This window comes from Lontra canadensis, unplaced genomic scaffold, assembly GCF_010015895.1.
Source record: "Lontra canadensis isolate GAN:19392208 unplaced genomic scaffold, GSC_riverotter_1.0 scaffold16, whole genome shotgun sequence".
Taxonomy (NCBI): domain Eukaryota; kingdom Metazoa; phylum Chordata; class Mammalia; order Carnivora; family Mustelidae; genus Lontra; species Lontra canadensis.
This window is the reverse complement of record NW_022631010.1, coordinates 5,637,571-5,655,284: the sequence shown is the minus strand read 5'-3', so window position 1 is coordinate 5,655,284 and position 17,714 is coordinate 5,637,571. Positions and strand designations below refer to the sequence as shown.

Here is a 17,714-nt window from a genome sequence, read left to right as displayed (position 1 = left end):
GTGAATTGATCTCCTGTATTTGCGTACCTGTGGATTGTCTCCCCGACTAGAACTGAGAGCCGCTTTGTGCGTTGGGGGTCCCGGCCTGGTGTCTAGAAGCTGCCATGTTTGGGAAATAAACACATGGGTGAACAACTAAATGAGAATACTATGACGCTGTTTAAAAGCGTGAGGCTGGTCTTTGTGCTCTCCTCGGAAAGGTGCCACAGATATAGAAAATCATTGGGTAGGAGCCCATTTATGTCAACAACAGTGCCCATAATGGGATGAGCTACTGGGTTTGAAGGACTGGCTGTAATCGTGTTTCCATTTCTTGTTTTGTTTGAGCTCTATGACAATCCTCTGTTGTAGGGAGAGTTTCAGGGGACTTTCTAGAGAGGGGGACGCTGATACAGAGGGGTGCAGAAAGTTGCCTAAGGTCACACAGCTGGTTGGAAAGTAGGGGGGCCAGAAAATGAATCCAGAGTGTCTGACTTCCAAAGACGGACATACTCACTGGTGTGACATACTCACAGTCTGACTTCCAAAGACAGACATACTCACCCTCTCACCTGGGTGGAGAGGGGCCCAGGTAAGATGATGACAGGAGAGGGGCCCAGACGCCAGCACTGTGCCAACTCCAGCAAGTTGCCTCCCTTCTCTGTGCTTACCTGGGAACCCAGGGTGGGGGTCTAAGGGCTCTGGGGAGGAATCAGTTGGGTAATGTACCCAAAGTGCCCCAGCCCAGGCCCTCAACACATTGTAGATATCAGCAAAGATGTAAATGTCCAGGAAAAGGGCTGAAGGCTGTGTCAATTTCCTGGAGCCAAGGCCACACAGGGGCTCCGAGGGGCCTGGGTGCTTGGCTCAAGAGAAGGGTCTTCCCTTCGGGCGCTCAGGTACTCTCAGCTGTCACCCCTGCCCCAGTGGTTCTGTTCCACCAGGCTGGAATGTGACCTCCAGGGCTGGGGAATGCACAGGGACCATTGGGACCATTCCTGAAATAGCTGAGCTGCAGGCCCCTGGTACTCAGAGCAGGCGGGCCATTTCAAAGGGACTTTGCCAGTATCTCTTCAAAGACAAGACTCTAGAACTTGTCCCGCATCTGCAGAATCCACGGCTTGGAAGGGAAAGCAAGTGAGGGGCATGAGGTTCGGGAATTCGGTGAAAGCCAGAGCAGCACTATTTCCACACAAATATAAGAGGAGAGGTTGTGGTCTTGGGCCCACTCCCCGTCCGTTTAGATCGTGCGTTTGGGTGCCCTTTGATGTCCCCTTCCCAGCGTGCACATCCGCACATCCACTGACTGCAACCCCATGTTTATTTTTGGGATTATTTGGTGATCCCCTCCCCCACAGACATCCCAAGGGCCTGGGACTTTACTCTTGCTCCCCGTGTGTCCACCATATAACCTACAGTAGACACCGGGTCAGTCTTTCTTGAATGAATGAGTTTTCCCCTTTTGCCAGCTTCGCCGTGTTGGAAAGTCCCTGGGATTTAATCCTGCCTGTAAGACTCCTTAGTTGGGTAACTTTGAACTTTGCTTTCAAAACTATAAGGCCCTGCCATCAGCCTGTCTGGATTTGAACCCACGCTCTGCCTCTTTCCAGCCTCGTCACCTTGGGAAAATTCCATGACTTTCCTAGTGCCTCAGTCTCTTCATTTGGAAAATGTGGGCCCTCGCAGTGCCTGTGTCACAGGTCTGTGTGGGAGCTAAGCCACTTAGCTCATGGAAAGAGCTTACAATAAGGACTGGCACGGAGGTAGTCTAGGTAAACATGAACTCACATCATTTTACTATTATCACATCTATTTTATTGAGATATAACTTACAAACAATAAAATGCACTCGTTTAAGTATACCGTTCAATGAGTATTAATGGCTGTATGTACCCACGTAAGCATCGCTTCGGTCAACCTACAGGACATTTTCATCTCACCGGAAGCGCCCTCTGCCCCTTCAGCCAAGCTCTTCCTCTTCTCCAACACCCATTTCTCTGTTCTCCAGCATGGTAGATTAGTTTTACCGGTTCTAGAACTTGGTATCAACAGAATCACACAGGGCACACCTTTTAGGGTCTGGTTGCTTCAGCTCAGCTTAACTTTTTTTTTTTCTTTAAACATTTTATATATTTATTTGAGAGAGAGAGAGAGGAAGAGAGAGAGAGAGCACACACAGAGGGAGAACAGGAAGGAGGAGCAGGCTCCCCACTGAGCAAGGAGCCTGAGGCGGGGCTCCATCCCAGGACCCCGAGATCATGACCTGAGCCAAAGGCAGATGCTTAACTGAGCCACCAGGCACCCAGCATAAGGTTTTATGAGACCCATCATGTTTCTGTGTGTATTGGTACTTTGTTTCTTTTGATTGCCATAACTCATCCTATTACAGATTATTTTCTCATCTGGAAAACGAGGGCAGTAACTTCTGCCACAGGGCAGGGGGTTGGTGAGGACCAAGTAAGACCCTGGGACCCACCGTGGCCCCGCACAGAAGACCTGCAGCCACACCCGAGCAGTGCTCTCTCCCCGGGCCCCTGTCCATCCCCCCAAGAGGGCCCCCCCTCCCTGCAGCTGTCCCAGGGAGCCCGGAGTGCAAAGGGTCAAGGGCTTTGCCGAGCTCCCTCTGAATAGACATGCACAGTGGCGAGATGATGGCTGTTTATAAAGCAGATTTGTTATTTTTTAATTCTTCGCCTTGTGTCCTTTCCCCTACTTCTGTCTTTTAAGGATAATTAAAATGCAAGCAGGCACTCCCTGCGAGGAGACAGCTGAAGATTTAATTGCCCCAAGAAAAATTTTCCAGCGAAAGGTCCTGGCGTAATGGCAGCTCCCGGCCTGGCCGCCGCTGCGCCTCTGCCTCCCGCCCGTGATCTTGGCGGTAATGCGCTCATCTGCACGCATACAGGGTCCATTTGCCGGCACCCCGGGAGCCAGGGCAGGACGGAGCCCACAGCCTCTGTCGGGCCACAGCCAGCTTGCCATTAAACCCTCACCCGGCCTCCTTCTGGAGACAGGTCCGTGGCCCAGATCCCTACCACCACGACCGGCTGCCACACCAGCTGACCCTGCCCAGAGCGAGTCCTCGGGGCCAGAAGGCCCGGGTGGCCGGCCAGGGCACCTTCCCCCGTGAGGGCTTGGCCTGTTGTCCTTGAAACCGGGCCAGGAAAACACGTCTGCTGGGCGGGGCGGCAGAGCCCCACCAGCTTCGAAGCCGGACCGGCCACCCCGGGGTTGTGCAATCTCAGGGTAGAAGAAGATCTTTGCCATCGCTCATCATGTTTTCTAAGTATGGGCCCAGTCTCCCCAGAGGAGGCATCAAAGGCTCAGACAAAGGTCACTGGCTCCTTGCCTGTTGGGGAGCACACATCCATTTTTTAAAAAGTGATTGCTCTGAACCCAGGATCACGATGAAAGGCAGAGGGACTCAGTGGGAAAAGCAAGATGGGTTGAGGTTTGAATCCTAGTTCCAAACCTGCCAGCTGGGGAACTTTCTGTTCTCCAAAGAGGCCCTGCAGTCTCCAGCTTCTGGGCTTTTCTACATGCTCTCCTTTCCTCAACTTTCCTCCCTCCCTTCCTTCCTTCCCACCCACAAATCTATCCTCCATCCACCCAGTCATCCTCCCTCTCTCCCTCCCTCCCCCCTATCCTTCTCTCCCTCCTCACATCTACCCAACAAATATTTATTGGATGCATCCAGTGGGCTAGGGCAGTTACTGGTTAGCAAAGCCAACATCCTCCATGCCCTGAGGCAGGTCCCAGGGTAGTGGAGCAGGGGGATGTTAATCAAGGAACCATAAGGTCAATATCAGTGACCAGGGTTACAAAGAGAGGTACTTGCAGTGTTGTAATGGTGGCTTTTAACAAGAGAACTCTGCCCAGTCTTTGCACTGGAGGACAAGCATGAAAGAGCCCCAGCAGGTGTTCTACGCAGCAGGTGTAGCATGTGCAAAGGCCCTGTGTTTCATTCTAGGAACTGTGTTGCCAGTGCAAGGAGTGATGGGGGGAGTGATGCAAGACAGGGCAGCAGAGCTCAGCCGGGGCTGGAAGAATGGCTTCTGGGTAGTGCTGACTCCACGGCCCCCTCTTTATCTGGTTCATTCTTACTCATCCTTTAGGCCTCAGCTCAGGGTTTCCTCTTCAGAAGGCCTGGATTGCCCTATGCCCACTGAGTGAAGCCTAATAAGAAAAAGTATCCAGTACTTGGAAAGAAGGCAAAGAAGGTGGAACTTCCTTTCAATGCCTCCTGGGGCATTGTTTAAGAAGGACCCCGAAGGATTGCTTAATTCTATAAGGAGTGTGGCTGCGTTTGGATTTGCCATTCTGTATTTGCATCTCTCCTGTTTTGTAATTTCCTGAGAACTACACACGGACACCCCCTTGAGCAGATGCTCTGGCTCCCTTGCACCCCATGAGCTCATGAGGGTGTGGTTAGCATTCCTCAGCATGCTTTCCCCAGAGGTTTGCAGGGCCAGGCGCACAGCAGGAGCTGGAGAAATCCTGGCTAAACAAGTGATCTTGTCTTTTCACCTCCCTGAGCTTCAGTTTTCTTATCTGCGAGATGCACAAGATAGTGCCCATCTTCAGAGGAATAAAGAATTCAAGAGTCTGGACCCTGTCTGGCATGTGGCAGGCTTCAGTCCTCCCAGGGGCTGGATTCCAAATGCAGGAAGTGACGTTCTGGTGTTGGGGAGCTCATGGTCTGGCTCGGGGGCAGGCAAGAGGGAGGGTGACTCACTGTGGGGCAGGGGCAGTCAAAGGTAGCTCCAGCTGGTAGCTGGCGGGACTAGGCTGGCCAGAAGAGCAGAATGTATCCTTAAAGAGGTCAGGTGGGGGGTGAGGAAGAGGAGCCTGAAGGCCAGGCTGGGTGTTGGATTCCCCAAAGTTGGTAAGAGGGAGCCACCCCAGGGGCACCTGGGTGGCTCAATCATTAAGCATCTGCCTTTGGCTCAGGTCAGGGTTCTGGGATCGAGCCCCACATCGGGATCCCTGCTCAGTGGGAAGTCTGCTTCTCCCTCTCCCATCCCTCCTGCTTATGTTCCCTTTCTTGCCGTCTCTCTCTCTCTCTCTGTCAAATAAATAAATCAATAAATCTTAAAAAAAAAAAAAAAAAGAGGGAGCCACCCCAGGCTAATGAGGGAGGAGGGAGCTGCTAATATTGCTTCAACCAGAAAGGGAGGCCCAACACGGTTGAGCTCCTCTGAGAACCTGGCCTTGGTGTATGGGTGTGAATGTGTGTGTATGCGTGTGTGTATGTGGGGGGAGTGTGTGATTGTGTGTATGGGTGTGTGTGAGAGCATGGGTGTGAATGTACAGGAGTGTGGATGTATGTGTCAATGCATGGTGTGTGGGGGTGTATGTGTATGTATGTGTGTATATGAATGTGTGTGTGAATGCCTGCAAGTGAGGGGGTTGTGAACATGTGAGCATGTGTGTGAGCGTGAATATGAGTATGTGGATGGCTGTCTGTCTCACGCTGTTGCCAAGGGTCCTCTTCTATTCTCCATGTAATCTTCACTAGAACCCAGAGGGGAAGACTTCATCCCATTTCCCAGGAGCATAAACTGAGGCTCAGACGTGAAGCCACTTGCCCAAGGTCACAGGGTGAAGTCTGTGCAGAGGCCTCGGTAGCCCGGGTGGCAGGAGGAGGGGTGTGGGCGTGGGGGGAGTCGGTCAGGCAGCCTCAGCGGACAGATGATGTCGGAGAAATGGCTTGTCCTGTAGCGTTGGCCTTCCCCGTTGCACTTTTTCTTTTCCCTGTATTGTGTGCTCTTTTGGTCACTGGCAGTCCATCTCTCCGAGATGTTCGACAGTGTTCCTGGAGCCCTCACCTGGGGCTGGGCCCCAGAACTGTCAGGTTGGGGCAGGCATCTGAAGTCGAAGGAGGGGGGTTGAAGCCCTGGGGGGACAACCTGTCTTTTTTGAGGTATAACATATACACGGGAAAATGCAGACATGTTAAATGTGCACGGGATGGAATTTTACAACCACAACCCCCTCCACCCCACACAGCCCCACTCAGATGGAGATACAGAGCATCCCATCACCCCAGAAGGCCAGTCAGACTGGTCCCCATTGCTGCCTCCCTACAAGGACAGCCCCCATCCCCCGATCTGTCACCGAGGTTTTGCCTGTTTTCGAACATCTGGGGTACAAGTCTCTTTTGGAAATCATTTTCCATTTCAAAATCCCGTGTTCAGAAAACAAACCCAGGCTCCTATGAGCACAGCGCCATAGTTAAGGGTGGGGGGGCAGTAGAGACACGTGATGGTGTCGGGCTGAGCCCCAGGGAAGCTCGAGGCTATGAGGGCTGGCCGGTGACCAGGCAGGCGACCAGAGCTGTCCTCATACTCTGATGTTTTGGTGGTTGAGACCACATGGCATTTCCTGGCCCCCATAATCTGTGTCCCCTGCTGTGTCTCCAGCAAACCACCCCTCTGCACCCTGCACGCCATCCAGTGCCCACCCACACCCAGGGTGACACCACTTCTTGGACAATGGCCCCTTGAACAAGACAAGGCAATCTCTCTCTGCTCCCATGTCTTTATTAAACAGAACATAATCATACTACCTACCTTCTAGGTTTGTTAAGAGGATGGAGTGAATTGATTTTAAATAAGTTAATATTTGTACAGAGTTTAGGAGACTATCTGATACGTTAAAAAGTACTTATGTAAAAATTAAATAAACAAACCTTGGTCAAATTTTGGCTGTTGGGAATTTGCTGGAACACGCAGAGTTTTTCACAGTTGGGTGTTAGAATCTTGCAGAGAAGGCAGAGATTTTCCTGATGATCATGTAAAAGGGGCCGGGGTGGGGGGCCGCAAACGGCCCCTGAGTCCTCATGGGGGGTGGGGGGCGCGGTGGAGTCCTGTGGTTCTCCTTTGCACAACACAGAACCAGACGAGGCACCCGATAAACGCCGACTGCTGGACTGATTTCCTGGCGGGCAGGAAGAGGGTCACTTGGCTCCCATCAACTTTCATTCTGCCTGCCAACCCGCAGCCCTGGAGATCTGGGCCGTGGAGGAGGCGGGGCCCAGGTGCTGCATGAAATACACCCCCCCAAGTCTCCTTGCCCGGACACCCCGTCCATCATCCCCCACCCTCCCAGAAAATTCGAGGCACTTCCTCGCCCACGCAGCCTGGATGCTTGCCTTGAACACCAGATCCCGGCCAGCAGCACACAGATTTCCCAGGTTGGGCCCCGAGGGAGGCTGAGGGCTGAGCTCTCTGTCAGTTCTCCGGCCTGGCCTGTGAGGCAGGTGACTTCCCTGAGCCCGGTGGGAGGCTCCTTTGCCTTGGATGCTTTAGATCTCTAATCACGGATCAGGCTCGGGGATGGTCCCATGTGGGCTTGCGCACCCAAGTACAAGTCCCAACTCGACTGCAGGTTTGTTGCGTGAGCTCGGCCTGGTGCCCCGAGTCTCCCGTTCCTCCACCTTCCTTCCCTGCCAAATGGGCACAGCCTCAGCTCTCTGGCCGCTATGAGAAGTGAACGAGGCGGTAGGATATGTTGAGGAAGAGCCAGACTCTGGGTTCAAAGCCTTGCTCTGCCAGGGGACTCTGGGGCAAGGTCTTAGCTTCTCTGGACCTCAGTTTACTCATCCACAAAATAGGTATGACAAGAGCTCCCCCTCATCCGGGGGCTGGGGAGACTAAATGAGGTAACAACTGGGAGGCACCGGCGTGTTTCTCCCCATCTGACCTGGCCAGTGTCAACATGAGAGGCCTCAATTCTTGACTCAGGGGTTAGAAGCTGCCCACTGAGGTCGCACAGCTGGAGCCTGCGTCTCAGCGACAGCCCTCGTCAGCTGTGTGACCCTGCGTAAATTCTACCTCTTCCTTGTGCCTTCCCTATTCATGAGATCAGGAATATTTCCTACCTCCATTGTGAGGACTGAAGCTCAGCAAGGTCACATGCTGACACATGCTAAGCCCCACTTGTTAATATCACATGACCGTCATTATCTAACTGTCATTAATATTACGAGTGTTCCCATGGAGGAGAGGTAAGGAAGCCAACATTTACACGAGCATTATATGCTAGCACTTGCCAGGAATCATCTGGTGAGGATATTCTAGGCCGAGCACCGGACTTCTGCATTTGGTCAGTCAAGGGGGAAGTGAGGTTCCCAGAGGGTGACCCACTTGTGCAAGATCCCACCGGTGGGGAGGGGCGATTAGTCCCAGCTGTGCAACGCCTAGGGCAGGGAGGAAGGGCCAACACTTAGTGAAGGCCTGCCACGCACCAGGCATGGGGCTCGGCAGTCCCGGCCCCCTTCAATCTGCACAGGAACCCTGGCTACGGGCACGACTGTCCCCATTGTGTTGACAACACCGTGAGTCTGAGTCTCCGGGAGGAGGCGAGCTGTGTGAACTCTGCAGAGTGGCAGAGCTGGGATTCAAACACGGTTCTGTTGGAATAAGGCTTATGCAGGTGTTTGGGGCATAACCTTCTGCTGACTCCTCTGAGCCAGGGGAAACAAAGTCTTTGTGTCTAGAAAACCCAAGAGAGAGACCCAAACCCTGCGGTCTCCAAGCCCCAGGGCCACACGCCAGCCTCTCCCCGGCTCCCGGGGGCAGGGGGGCTTACACGCGTCAAGACAAAGCCACTCAACATCCAGAAGGGTCGCTGTTACCCAGAAATCTTTATTACAAAAATATTTTGCAAGCCAAAAAGTTTAAGTTGCAACTATATACAAAATGGGGCCTGTTTCCTTCCTAGCAGTCTTAAAATAAACTCCCGAAACCACGCTCCTTCTGCAGTGTTGTATTGACCTCTTCCTTTTCCTGGGGTTCAATACACAAGGTACGGGTATCTCCAGGCTGCCAGGCCGGGAGCTAAAGCCGCACAGCTTTCTTGGCCTCCTTCCCTTACTCCCCTTCCAAAATTCAAAATAAAATAAAATGAAAATGGCACCAAGAAAACATTCTCTTAAGATTCTGTGTGCATGTGTGTGCGTGCACACGCGCGCACGCTCAACACACGTGTCCTCTCTGGGCAGAAGCGAGGGAGACTAAGGTTTACAAGCCAACCTTTCGGAATTTGGAAGCGGCCCGATCCAGGTGGCTGGGCCACTGTGCTCCCAGATGCGGCAGAGAAACTTCGGCTCATCGGGCCAAAACTGCCCACGTGGCCTGCTGGCTCAGCCGATTCCTGGATGCCGCCCTGTAAAGCGCCAAATCACTGTCCCCAGAGAACTGGGTCCGAGCTGAGCTCCCTGTGTTCCACGTGCGGGACCTGCTGATGGGCAAGGTGCCTCAGCTTCTCGTTCCGATGGCCTGGGACCCCCGGGGCATCGAGTGGCTGGACCCAGGGCTGCAGGAAAGAGGAACCTCTCAGCTCACAGAGTCGGTCGCTTATATGTGAAGACTGAATAAACAAGGCTTGCCATCCATGCTGGCCCTGGGCTTAGCCAGGCCCCCACTCCCCACCGGAAGGGTCGGGGGGGGGGGTTCAGGGGTAATAGGTCACAGCCTCTGCCCAACCTCCTGGCTGTCTTGGATTTATTCCAGTTTGATCCTGAAAGCGTTTGAGAGCAGACATAGAAGATTCCGCTAGCAGGGGTCAGCTCAGAGAGCTGGAAAGGGGGCAGTCACTAAGGGGCGGGGAAGCAGCCAGGCATAGCTTCCCTCCCCTGCATGGCATCCAGCGCCTGTGGGATGGCAGGGAGTGGGGGTGGGGTAGGCATCTTTCCTCTCTCCCTCTCGCCCTGTGAAGGACGCAGCCTGGAGAAGTACTGGGCAGGTTTGGGCTTAGCACGCTGGGGGCACGGAAGGCAGCAGTACCGGCCACGTGGCTCGGCTGAGAGCACGGCCACTTTCATCCTGGAGAGTGAAGGCTAAGTGTCTCCACAGAGCAGGCACACCGCAACCTTCCTCCCCATCCTCGGGGCCTGGGTCGTGCAGGAACTCCGTTTCTGCTGTAAGAGGATCCCTCCAGGACCACCAAGCGGCAAACCTTAGATCACACGAGACCCAACAGGGGACTTCAACACATGACAAAGAGCCAAGATAACGTTGCTGTCGTTTTAAGAAAAAAAACAAAACGGAACACCACAGATCAAATTTTCTAACACCTCAGTTTCAAGATTGCACATTTCACATTTCTCAATAATTTACAGGCGTCCACAGCGAGATGTTGCTGAGTTAGTGCTAGCTGGAGGAAGCAAGCTCAGGTCTAGAAAGGAGAGGAGGGGCCACGTGTTGCGTCACGGCTGGGATGATGGGTCCTCAAGGAGTCTCGGAGGGCCGCCAGGAGGAGAAGGGTTTTGTTACGCAGTCCTTGGTGGTGGTGGTGGTGGTTGCATGGGAGTTCCTTGGAGGGTCCTCCCCTCCCCCAGGGCCTCTGCCTCCATCAGTCCAGGGATGGGGAGGCTAGGAAGTTGGCAGCAATCTCACCAAGTCTTGGGATGCGGGTCCCAGAGGTTTCTTTTTTTTTTTTTTCCCTCCAGCTTCTCCATGGATGGGGCGGTTTGATCTAAAGGGAACATTTTCCCCAAGCCCCAGATGGGTGGTGGTGAAAGGAGGTGGGGTTTTCTCCTCCTCACCCTGGAAGATCAGGCTGCAGAACATCAAGGGGGTTAGTCAGGGTCTCCAAGACCATGACCAAGACCCACATGTCGTTGGAGATAGGCATGAGGGTTCCTGGATCCCTGGCGGCTCTGGCCAGTTCCCAGATCCGTCCCCCGGCTGGCCCGGCACCATCGGCCTCCATGTGTGGTGATGTTGGGAGGACGGTGGCTGCCCTGGAAATGCTGGAGAGCCAAGTGGGTTGGGGAAACAAGAGCCAGCCTCATCCTGGGGTCCCGGGGCCTGCGCCACCCTGGCCCTCTGGGAACTGGGCTGGCTGTCCCCATCACAGCTGTCCCACATGGGACAGGAAGGCTCGCGAGGACAGACCCTAGAGACGACCACGGTCCCATTCACTTCCTCTGGACCTGGACGCTGGCATACTCCGAGTAGGATGGCTCGGGCTTGGGGGCTGGCTGCTTGGGGGCCCGGTTGAGGTGGACCATGTCCAGGTCCGCGTAGGTGAGGCTGTCCTCAGGCGCAGGCGGCGGGCCGGTCTGAATGCTGGCATACTCTGTGTGGTTGTTGGGCTCGGCGGCCCGAGGAGCAGGCTTCTTCCCCTTGGGCAGGTTCAAGTCTGCATAGGTGATGTCATTGTTGTCCTGGATCTAAATGTGGTGGAGAGACGTTCATTCTGGGGCTCCCAGCCACTCATCGGCCTGTTGGCACCAAGGCTGGATGCTTCTGTCTCCCCTTGGGCCCCACTGGCTCAGCCCTGAGTCATGCCCCACTCTTCTCTGGCCCGGGTTACCTACCTCCAGCTCTAGCCTTCCAAGCCCTGCACAGCCTGAAGGAGCTTCCTGAACTCAGCCAGCCCGGTCACTTCACAGCCCTGCCTCAGTGTCCCTCCTCCCGAACCTCATCCTGCCTTTTCAGTGTTCCTTCCTCTGCCTGGTGTCCAACCCCTTTCTCCTCGTCATGAAACCTAATCCACCTCACACATTCCAGCACAAGCAGCGCTTTATCCTAAGACCCTGCCCTCGGCGGGCTCCAGGGCTCCCGCCCTGTGCCTCCTCAACTCATGACGGCACCCACTCCCCACGACAGACTCTGTCTGGGGGTCGGAGTAGACGCCGACCCACAGTGGGTGGACACAGTCATTCACTTACTGGTTTCATCAACACATATTATTATGAATTAGAATGCAGGAACCAAGGCCGGCATTGAAGAAGCCCAATCAGTGTTGAAAGGATGGAGGGATGGATGGATGGACGGACAGACAGCAATTTCAGCCTCACTCAGGGTGAAGCTGGGATCCAGGAGACGGAGGAGAGCAGTGCATGGGAACGAGCCCCCGGGGAGCAGATGCACTAAGAGGCCTAGGGTCTGAGTCTCACTTGGGCTCTCTCTAGTTGAGCGACTTCAGGCAATTCACTTAAACTCTTTGGGCCTCGGTTTCCCCATCTGTAGAGCAGGGATACAACCGTATTTCCAGGGTCCCTGTGAGGATCACATATGATCCCTCAGGTAAAGCTCTTAGGAGAGAGCCTGGCACCTATCAAGTGACACACGTATGTTCGATAAATGTTAGCCATCACCGGCCACCTAGCCAGTCTGAAGGTCTCCCACGTGCTCGTCTTACCATGCACAACAGCTGCCTTCAAATCACTCATCACGCATTACCAGCTCCGCGCCCCTGCCCCGACCGTAGAAGCAGAGGGGGCGATGGCAGCCACTGGCTGCCGTCGGTGCACATTGATGACTGCAGAGCTCGACCTCCGAGGGCTTGGAGGCTCCATGCCGCTGCACGGAGCCCCTTCTCTAGGCCCCACTCAGCCCGTTGTTGAATTACTTACCCATTTTACAAGTGAAGCAACTGAGACCCAGAGAGGTTAAATACTTGGGTCAAAGTCACACAGCTGGAAAGGATCCAAAGTCTGTTGGACTCCAGCTGTGGTCACACCACCCAGCCCTTGGGGCTGACCGGGTCAGGAGAGCAGGCCGAGGTGTTCAGGGCTAGAAATGCTGCGCTTTTACCAGCCCTGACTCTGAACCACAGATTGTGTCTGAAGCGATGACAACAGCCGGGGGAAATGTCAAGGACAGCTGGTACTCTCTTGCTCTCGGGTTCAGGGCAGGGCCTGTCTCATTTCAAGAGGCGGAGAAGACCTCTGCCTCAAAGGTCTGACAGCATCAGCCAGCAAGAAGCAGGGCTAGGCTTCTCAGAATCAGGCCAACCATGTTGCCCGCGCCACTGCATCAGCAGTTTTGAGGAGAAAGCGCCAGAAAGGGAGTACGCCCTTGCACGAGGCATTTAGTAAGCAAACCGCGGACAGTGCCCCCTGGAGTTGTACGGTGGGTGTGCTGGGTCAAGGAGACTGTGATTCTCTCCTGGTTGGGGCAGAGGGAGAGTGTGCGCAGAGGACGAGGGGGACATTAGGAATGTCAGGCTCCCCGACTCTCCCCACCCCCCCACCCCCTGCCCCGCTCTGGGGAAGGAGTCTTAATTTAGAACAGGAGCTGCAACTCTGGTTGAGGGGAAGGAAATCACACCATCGAGATTCCCAGGAAGGGCATCTCACCAAGGACTGTACCTGGGTTATTTCTCTGGTGTTCTTCTCGGGCTCATGCAACCTAAAAAGGAAAGAGACGCACAGATAAAAATATCCTCCCTATCTCAAGTGCTCATGCAAATCGGTAAGAATAACATTTTCGTTCCATTTCCCATATGGGTGGAGCAAGTCACAACAGAAACACAGGGTTTATCAAATGTTTGGACGGAAGGGTCAGTCTTACTGAGAAGGAATTTTAAGCAATGCACTTATCTTTTTTTTTCCGCCCCCCAAACCTACATTTTCCAGCAAGGATTTTAAAAAGTTAAAATACCGGGTGCTGGGGAAGGTATGGTGAAACAGACACATTCATACATTGCTGGCTGGAAGGGCAAACCCATATAAGCCTGCTGGGAGGCAGCTTGGCAAAATCGAGAGCTTGGAAGGTGTCCTCATCTTTTGACTCATAAGTGTGCATTTTGGGGGGGGATTCAAAATATAGAAAAAGCGTTAGGCACGGAGGCATTTGTCACAGAGCAGGACAAGGAGGAAGGTTTATATGTTACAGCTCTGCCAACTGGGACTGGCTTAGGAAATTAGGATAGGTTCATAGATAAAGATTTAAAAGGCTTATGAGGGTTTTTTTTTTTTATTACAAATGATTACCTTAAAGTGATAAGTGAAAAGCCAACATTCTCTGTGGTTTGATCTCGATTCTAAAAATGTATGGATAACACGGAAGGAAACATAGTAAAAATGCTAACAGCAGTGGTCTTTGGGAGGATTTTTTTTTTCTTCCCTTTTCATTCCCATATTTTCTACACGTTCTATATTCTACACATCTAGGTCTTAGCATTAAAAAAAAGAAAAGAAAAGAAAAGAGAAGGTACAGTGTCCTGGTTAATCAAAGGAGCTGTTCATGCACTTGATTCTGTAATTGGAGGCCGTGGCTTGGTTCACTGCAGGGTCATAGTCAAGGTGGTGAGCACACCGGAGCCACGGTTTTACGGGAGTTGTGTAAATTCTCAGGCCGGCAACTCTGGGGATGTGAGCCTGGATAATGTCAGAAATGAGCAATGGGGCTTGGCAGCAGGGTTATTAATGGATTTGGCACGAGATCTTGGCTCCGAGAGCAGTTCTGGGACATGACAAGCCCCACATGGCCACAGAAACAGCCCTCCGGGAGCAGGGACACCGGCTGCTAAGGAAGATCACAAAGCTCTATCCACACCCCTTCCAAGGCTCCCCACGGCCTCTGGTTCAAGTAAAACCCATCACCCATCAACCCATTGTAAGCCCCCTGTGCTCAGGCCCCTGTGGACTGCCCCAGGCCCTTTCACTGCCTGACCTTATTTACCCACATATCCACCCACCGAGTATTTCACAATGGCTACTCAATGAGACGTACTTTGCATCAACAACAGCCTGGAAAGCCGCTCTCAACCACTTTTCCTCTTGGTTAACTTTTGTGCTTTCTTTAAGACTTAACTATGGTGTCACTCTCCTGGGAGAGCTTCTCTGACAGCGCTGGGCTGGTTGGGCTGCCCCTCCAGGATACCTTCAAGCCTCCTTGATTATTTTCCCGCCTGCCGCCTGCCTGCCATCCTTCGTCAGCACATGGGTAGAGGTGCATAAAAGTGACTTGGAATGAAGACATTCAGACTGCCCCAGGGCCTTTGCACAGGCAGCCCTCCTTGCATCGTTATTTGCTTCACTGCTTCTCTTTCCTCGGATTCTATTTCAAATAGTCCCTTCTTGGGGAAACCTTCACCGGACTTCAAATTCCATTCTCAGAACACTGGGTTCCTCTCTTTTCAGAGCAATATTGCAGATGAGACGCAATTATCCATTTTGTTGTGTCTCTCTTTTATCTCTGAGAATGGCACTGCTCTAACCCATCCTTGGGCTCAGGCTAAAGAAATGGAAATCATCCCTGATTCTCTTGTCCTCCTTTACAAACCACGTTAGCCCATCTCAATGCTTGTGGACTCTGCTTCCAAAATCCTTCTCAAACTCAGCTACTCAAGTCTCCTCCACCACCATCCCAGCTCCCTAGGTTCCTGGAGAGCCTCCTCCCTGGTGTCCCTGCTTCTGTTCCCTCCCCTCGGCATGCCATTCTCCACATGGAAACGGTGTATGTGAGGTCATGTCGTTTTCTGCTCAAAACCCTTACCCCCTTGTCACCGCACAGTGAAATCCATCTCCGTATTCAGAATGGCACGCCTGCGCGGTTGGTCCCAGCTCAGTGCTCTAGTCTCCCATTTCTTCCCCTCGCCCCATCCAGCCCAGCTGCCCTGGCCTCCTCTGTGTTCCATGAACTTGTCCAACTGCTCCTGCCTTGGGGTCTTGGCACTGGCTGTTCCCTCTGCCTGGCCCACTCTTGTCCCAGATATTCCCATGGTGAGAGCCTTCCTGCCCTTCAGCTACCTTCTGAATGTCACCTCTGGACACCAGTTTTCCCTGACTGCCCGCTGCAGCCCACACCCTGCTCTGCTCCCTGCCTAGCTGTTTTATCCACCCAGCACCTGTATGACATCGTGTATTAACCTCCCAGCCAGCTTATTTGGTGACCTCCCTCCTGATGGATTGTGGGCTCCACACTAGAGCCCTGACACGCAGTAACGGGCTGGGGCTCTGTCAGCACACCCTAAGTATTTGTTAAACAAAGGAATGAATGAATGAATGAATGAATGAATGAATGAACATCAAATCAAAAGGGCCACGAGACTAGGATGAGTGTCTTTTTTTTTTTTGCTCTCCTTTGAAACCCCCCAGCTTAAGAACAGGCGCTGAGCTGGGCTCCATTCAGATGAATAAATGAAAGAATCAGAGAAGCCCTAAGTATTCCAAGAATAAACGCAGTGAATGTCTGACAAGTGAACAAACGGCCAACCAAATGAACCCCAGTGCCCAATTAAGGGAGCAGAGACCTATTTTTCTCCCATCTGAGCCGGGCAAGGTTACAGACAATGTTCTACCGGTATGTCCCTAACCCGGGGAGTTAGAGACACCCAGTCCTCCAACAGCCCTGAGACCTGAAGGGCCCCCTGAGCTCAAAGCGGCGGCACCCACCCTCAGCACCCTCCCAAAGGTGCTCGGTTGTTATCCACACCGGCCTTTTCTGGAAAGTGCCTGATCCCAGCCGGCTGCCTGAAGTTGGCCGCTGCATGGGAACCACCATCCCCGCTCACCAGCTAGCGCTTCAGTTTAGGGGGATGAAAGGGAGCAAGCAATCTCACGGCTCCCTTGGTAGGTTCACACTGGAAAAATAAAACATAGGCGGAAAATGGTTGGCTTCTCTGGGGAAGAAAAAGTAGGCAGTGGGAGGCATGAGAGCAGTGAGCAGCAGCAACGGGCTCCTGCGCAAGGGAAATCTGGGCTGGAGCCCGAGTTCTGGCACTTGCCGGTTGTGGGGCCTTGGGAACGTCACATGACTTCTCTGAGCCTCAGTTTCCTCCGCATACACTGTGACAAGAATAACCTTCCCGAAGAGGGGTTCTCAAAGTCTGGGTTGGAAGCGGCAGCATCAGCACCACCTGGGAACTTGTTAGAAACGCAAACCCTGCATCAGTAACTCTAGTGGGGAGAGGGGGAGGCCCCCAGTAATCTGTGTTTTAACAAGCCATCCAGGAGATTCTGCTGCACGCTCTGAGTTTGAGAAGCTCTGTTCAATGAACATGGGGCGAGAGTAAATCAGAGGGTTTATGCTCTAATTAAAATTACTGTTGGGCCACTAGAGGAAGAGTCAGAGATCGGTTCCCCGTTCGCAGGAAGTGCCTGATGGATGGATGTTAGCTGCTGACGCCGTCGTTACTATTACGGACACTGTCCCTTCCTTTCGGGAACTTAGGGTCTAATTGGGAAGTTAAGAGAAGCAAACAACAATGACAACGATAAAAACAAAATAAAAAAGAACGATCCTCCCGTATCTGCGGCCGGGAAGGCACTGAGAAGGAGAGTTTTAGAGATTCGGAAGGGGAAGAGATTGGGGGTTGGGACCATGGTTTGGGATGGCTTTCTTTCATTCCTCGTGCATTTGGTTCATTCCACAAACCTTAACCGAGCACCTGTTCCATTCCAGGCACAGTGCCAGGTTCAGCAGAACCTGAGGGAAAGGCTCCCTGCCCTTAATGGGGGTGGTGGTGGGTGTGGGAAGGTTGGGGGGTGAGTTCCAGCCTAGGGCAGGTCCAGAGGCAGCTGGGATACACTGTGGTTGTCAGTGCAGGGGCACCAGGAGAAGTGCCAGGATGGGACCCTATCCCTGGGGTGTGTGTGTGTGTGTGTGTGTGTGTGTGTGTGTGTGTGTGTGTAATGTCTTTGCTGAGCCCGGGGGAAGGGTGGGAGACAAGCAGGTGAAAGGAGGGGTGCCCATTTGAGCTCCCATGTCACACACCTCCAAGGGGCACTGTTGGCAGAGCCCATGGTGACTGCTGCCCCCTGGCAGGGGGGAAACCCTGAGTGGTGCAGGAGCACATCTCAGGGAGAGAGGCCGGCACGTGAGGGCTGGGAGGAGAGTGAGGACACAGCGTGTGGGAGGCTGTGAAGGGCGTGCAGCGTGGTTGAGTCACGGAGTGTGAAGGCTGGGGAGTAGCTGGAAGGGAAACTGTCCAAGTCAGTGGGGGCCAGACCGAGAGGGGCCTGAGGGCCTCAGGTGCGCGGCTGGACACTGTCA

General features: G+C 53.4%; 1 protein-coding gene across 3 annotated transcripts in view; it reads right to left on the bottom strand.

Moving 5' to 3' along the window:
* Window positions 1–9,993: 9,993 nt before the first annotated feature.
* LOC116868572 (tyrosine-protein phosphatase non-receptor type substrate 1-like) overlaps window positions 9,994–17,714 on the bottom strand; it is a 37,166-nt gene continuing 29,445 nt past the window's right edge. For 2 of the 3 annotated variants that reach the window (XM_032859025.1, XM_032859024.1), the window contains 2 exons: window positions 13,073–13,124; window positions 9,994–11,158 (listed from right to left, as the gene is read on the bottom strand). In XM_032859025.1, the coding sequence (XP_032714916.1) occupies window positions 10,904–11,158; window positions 13,073–13,124 (307 nt within the window). In that variant the 3' untranslated portion in view covers window positions 9,994–10,903. The remainder of the gene's footprint in view (window positions 11,159–13,072; window positions 13,125–17,714) is intronic. The other variant, XM_032859026.1, reaches the window with a different exon arrangement.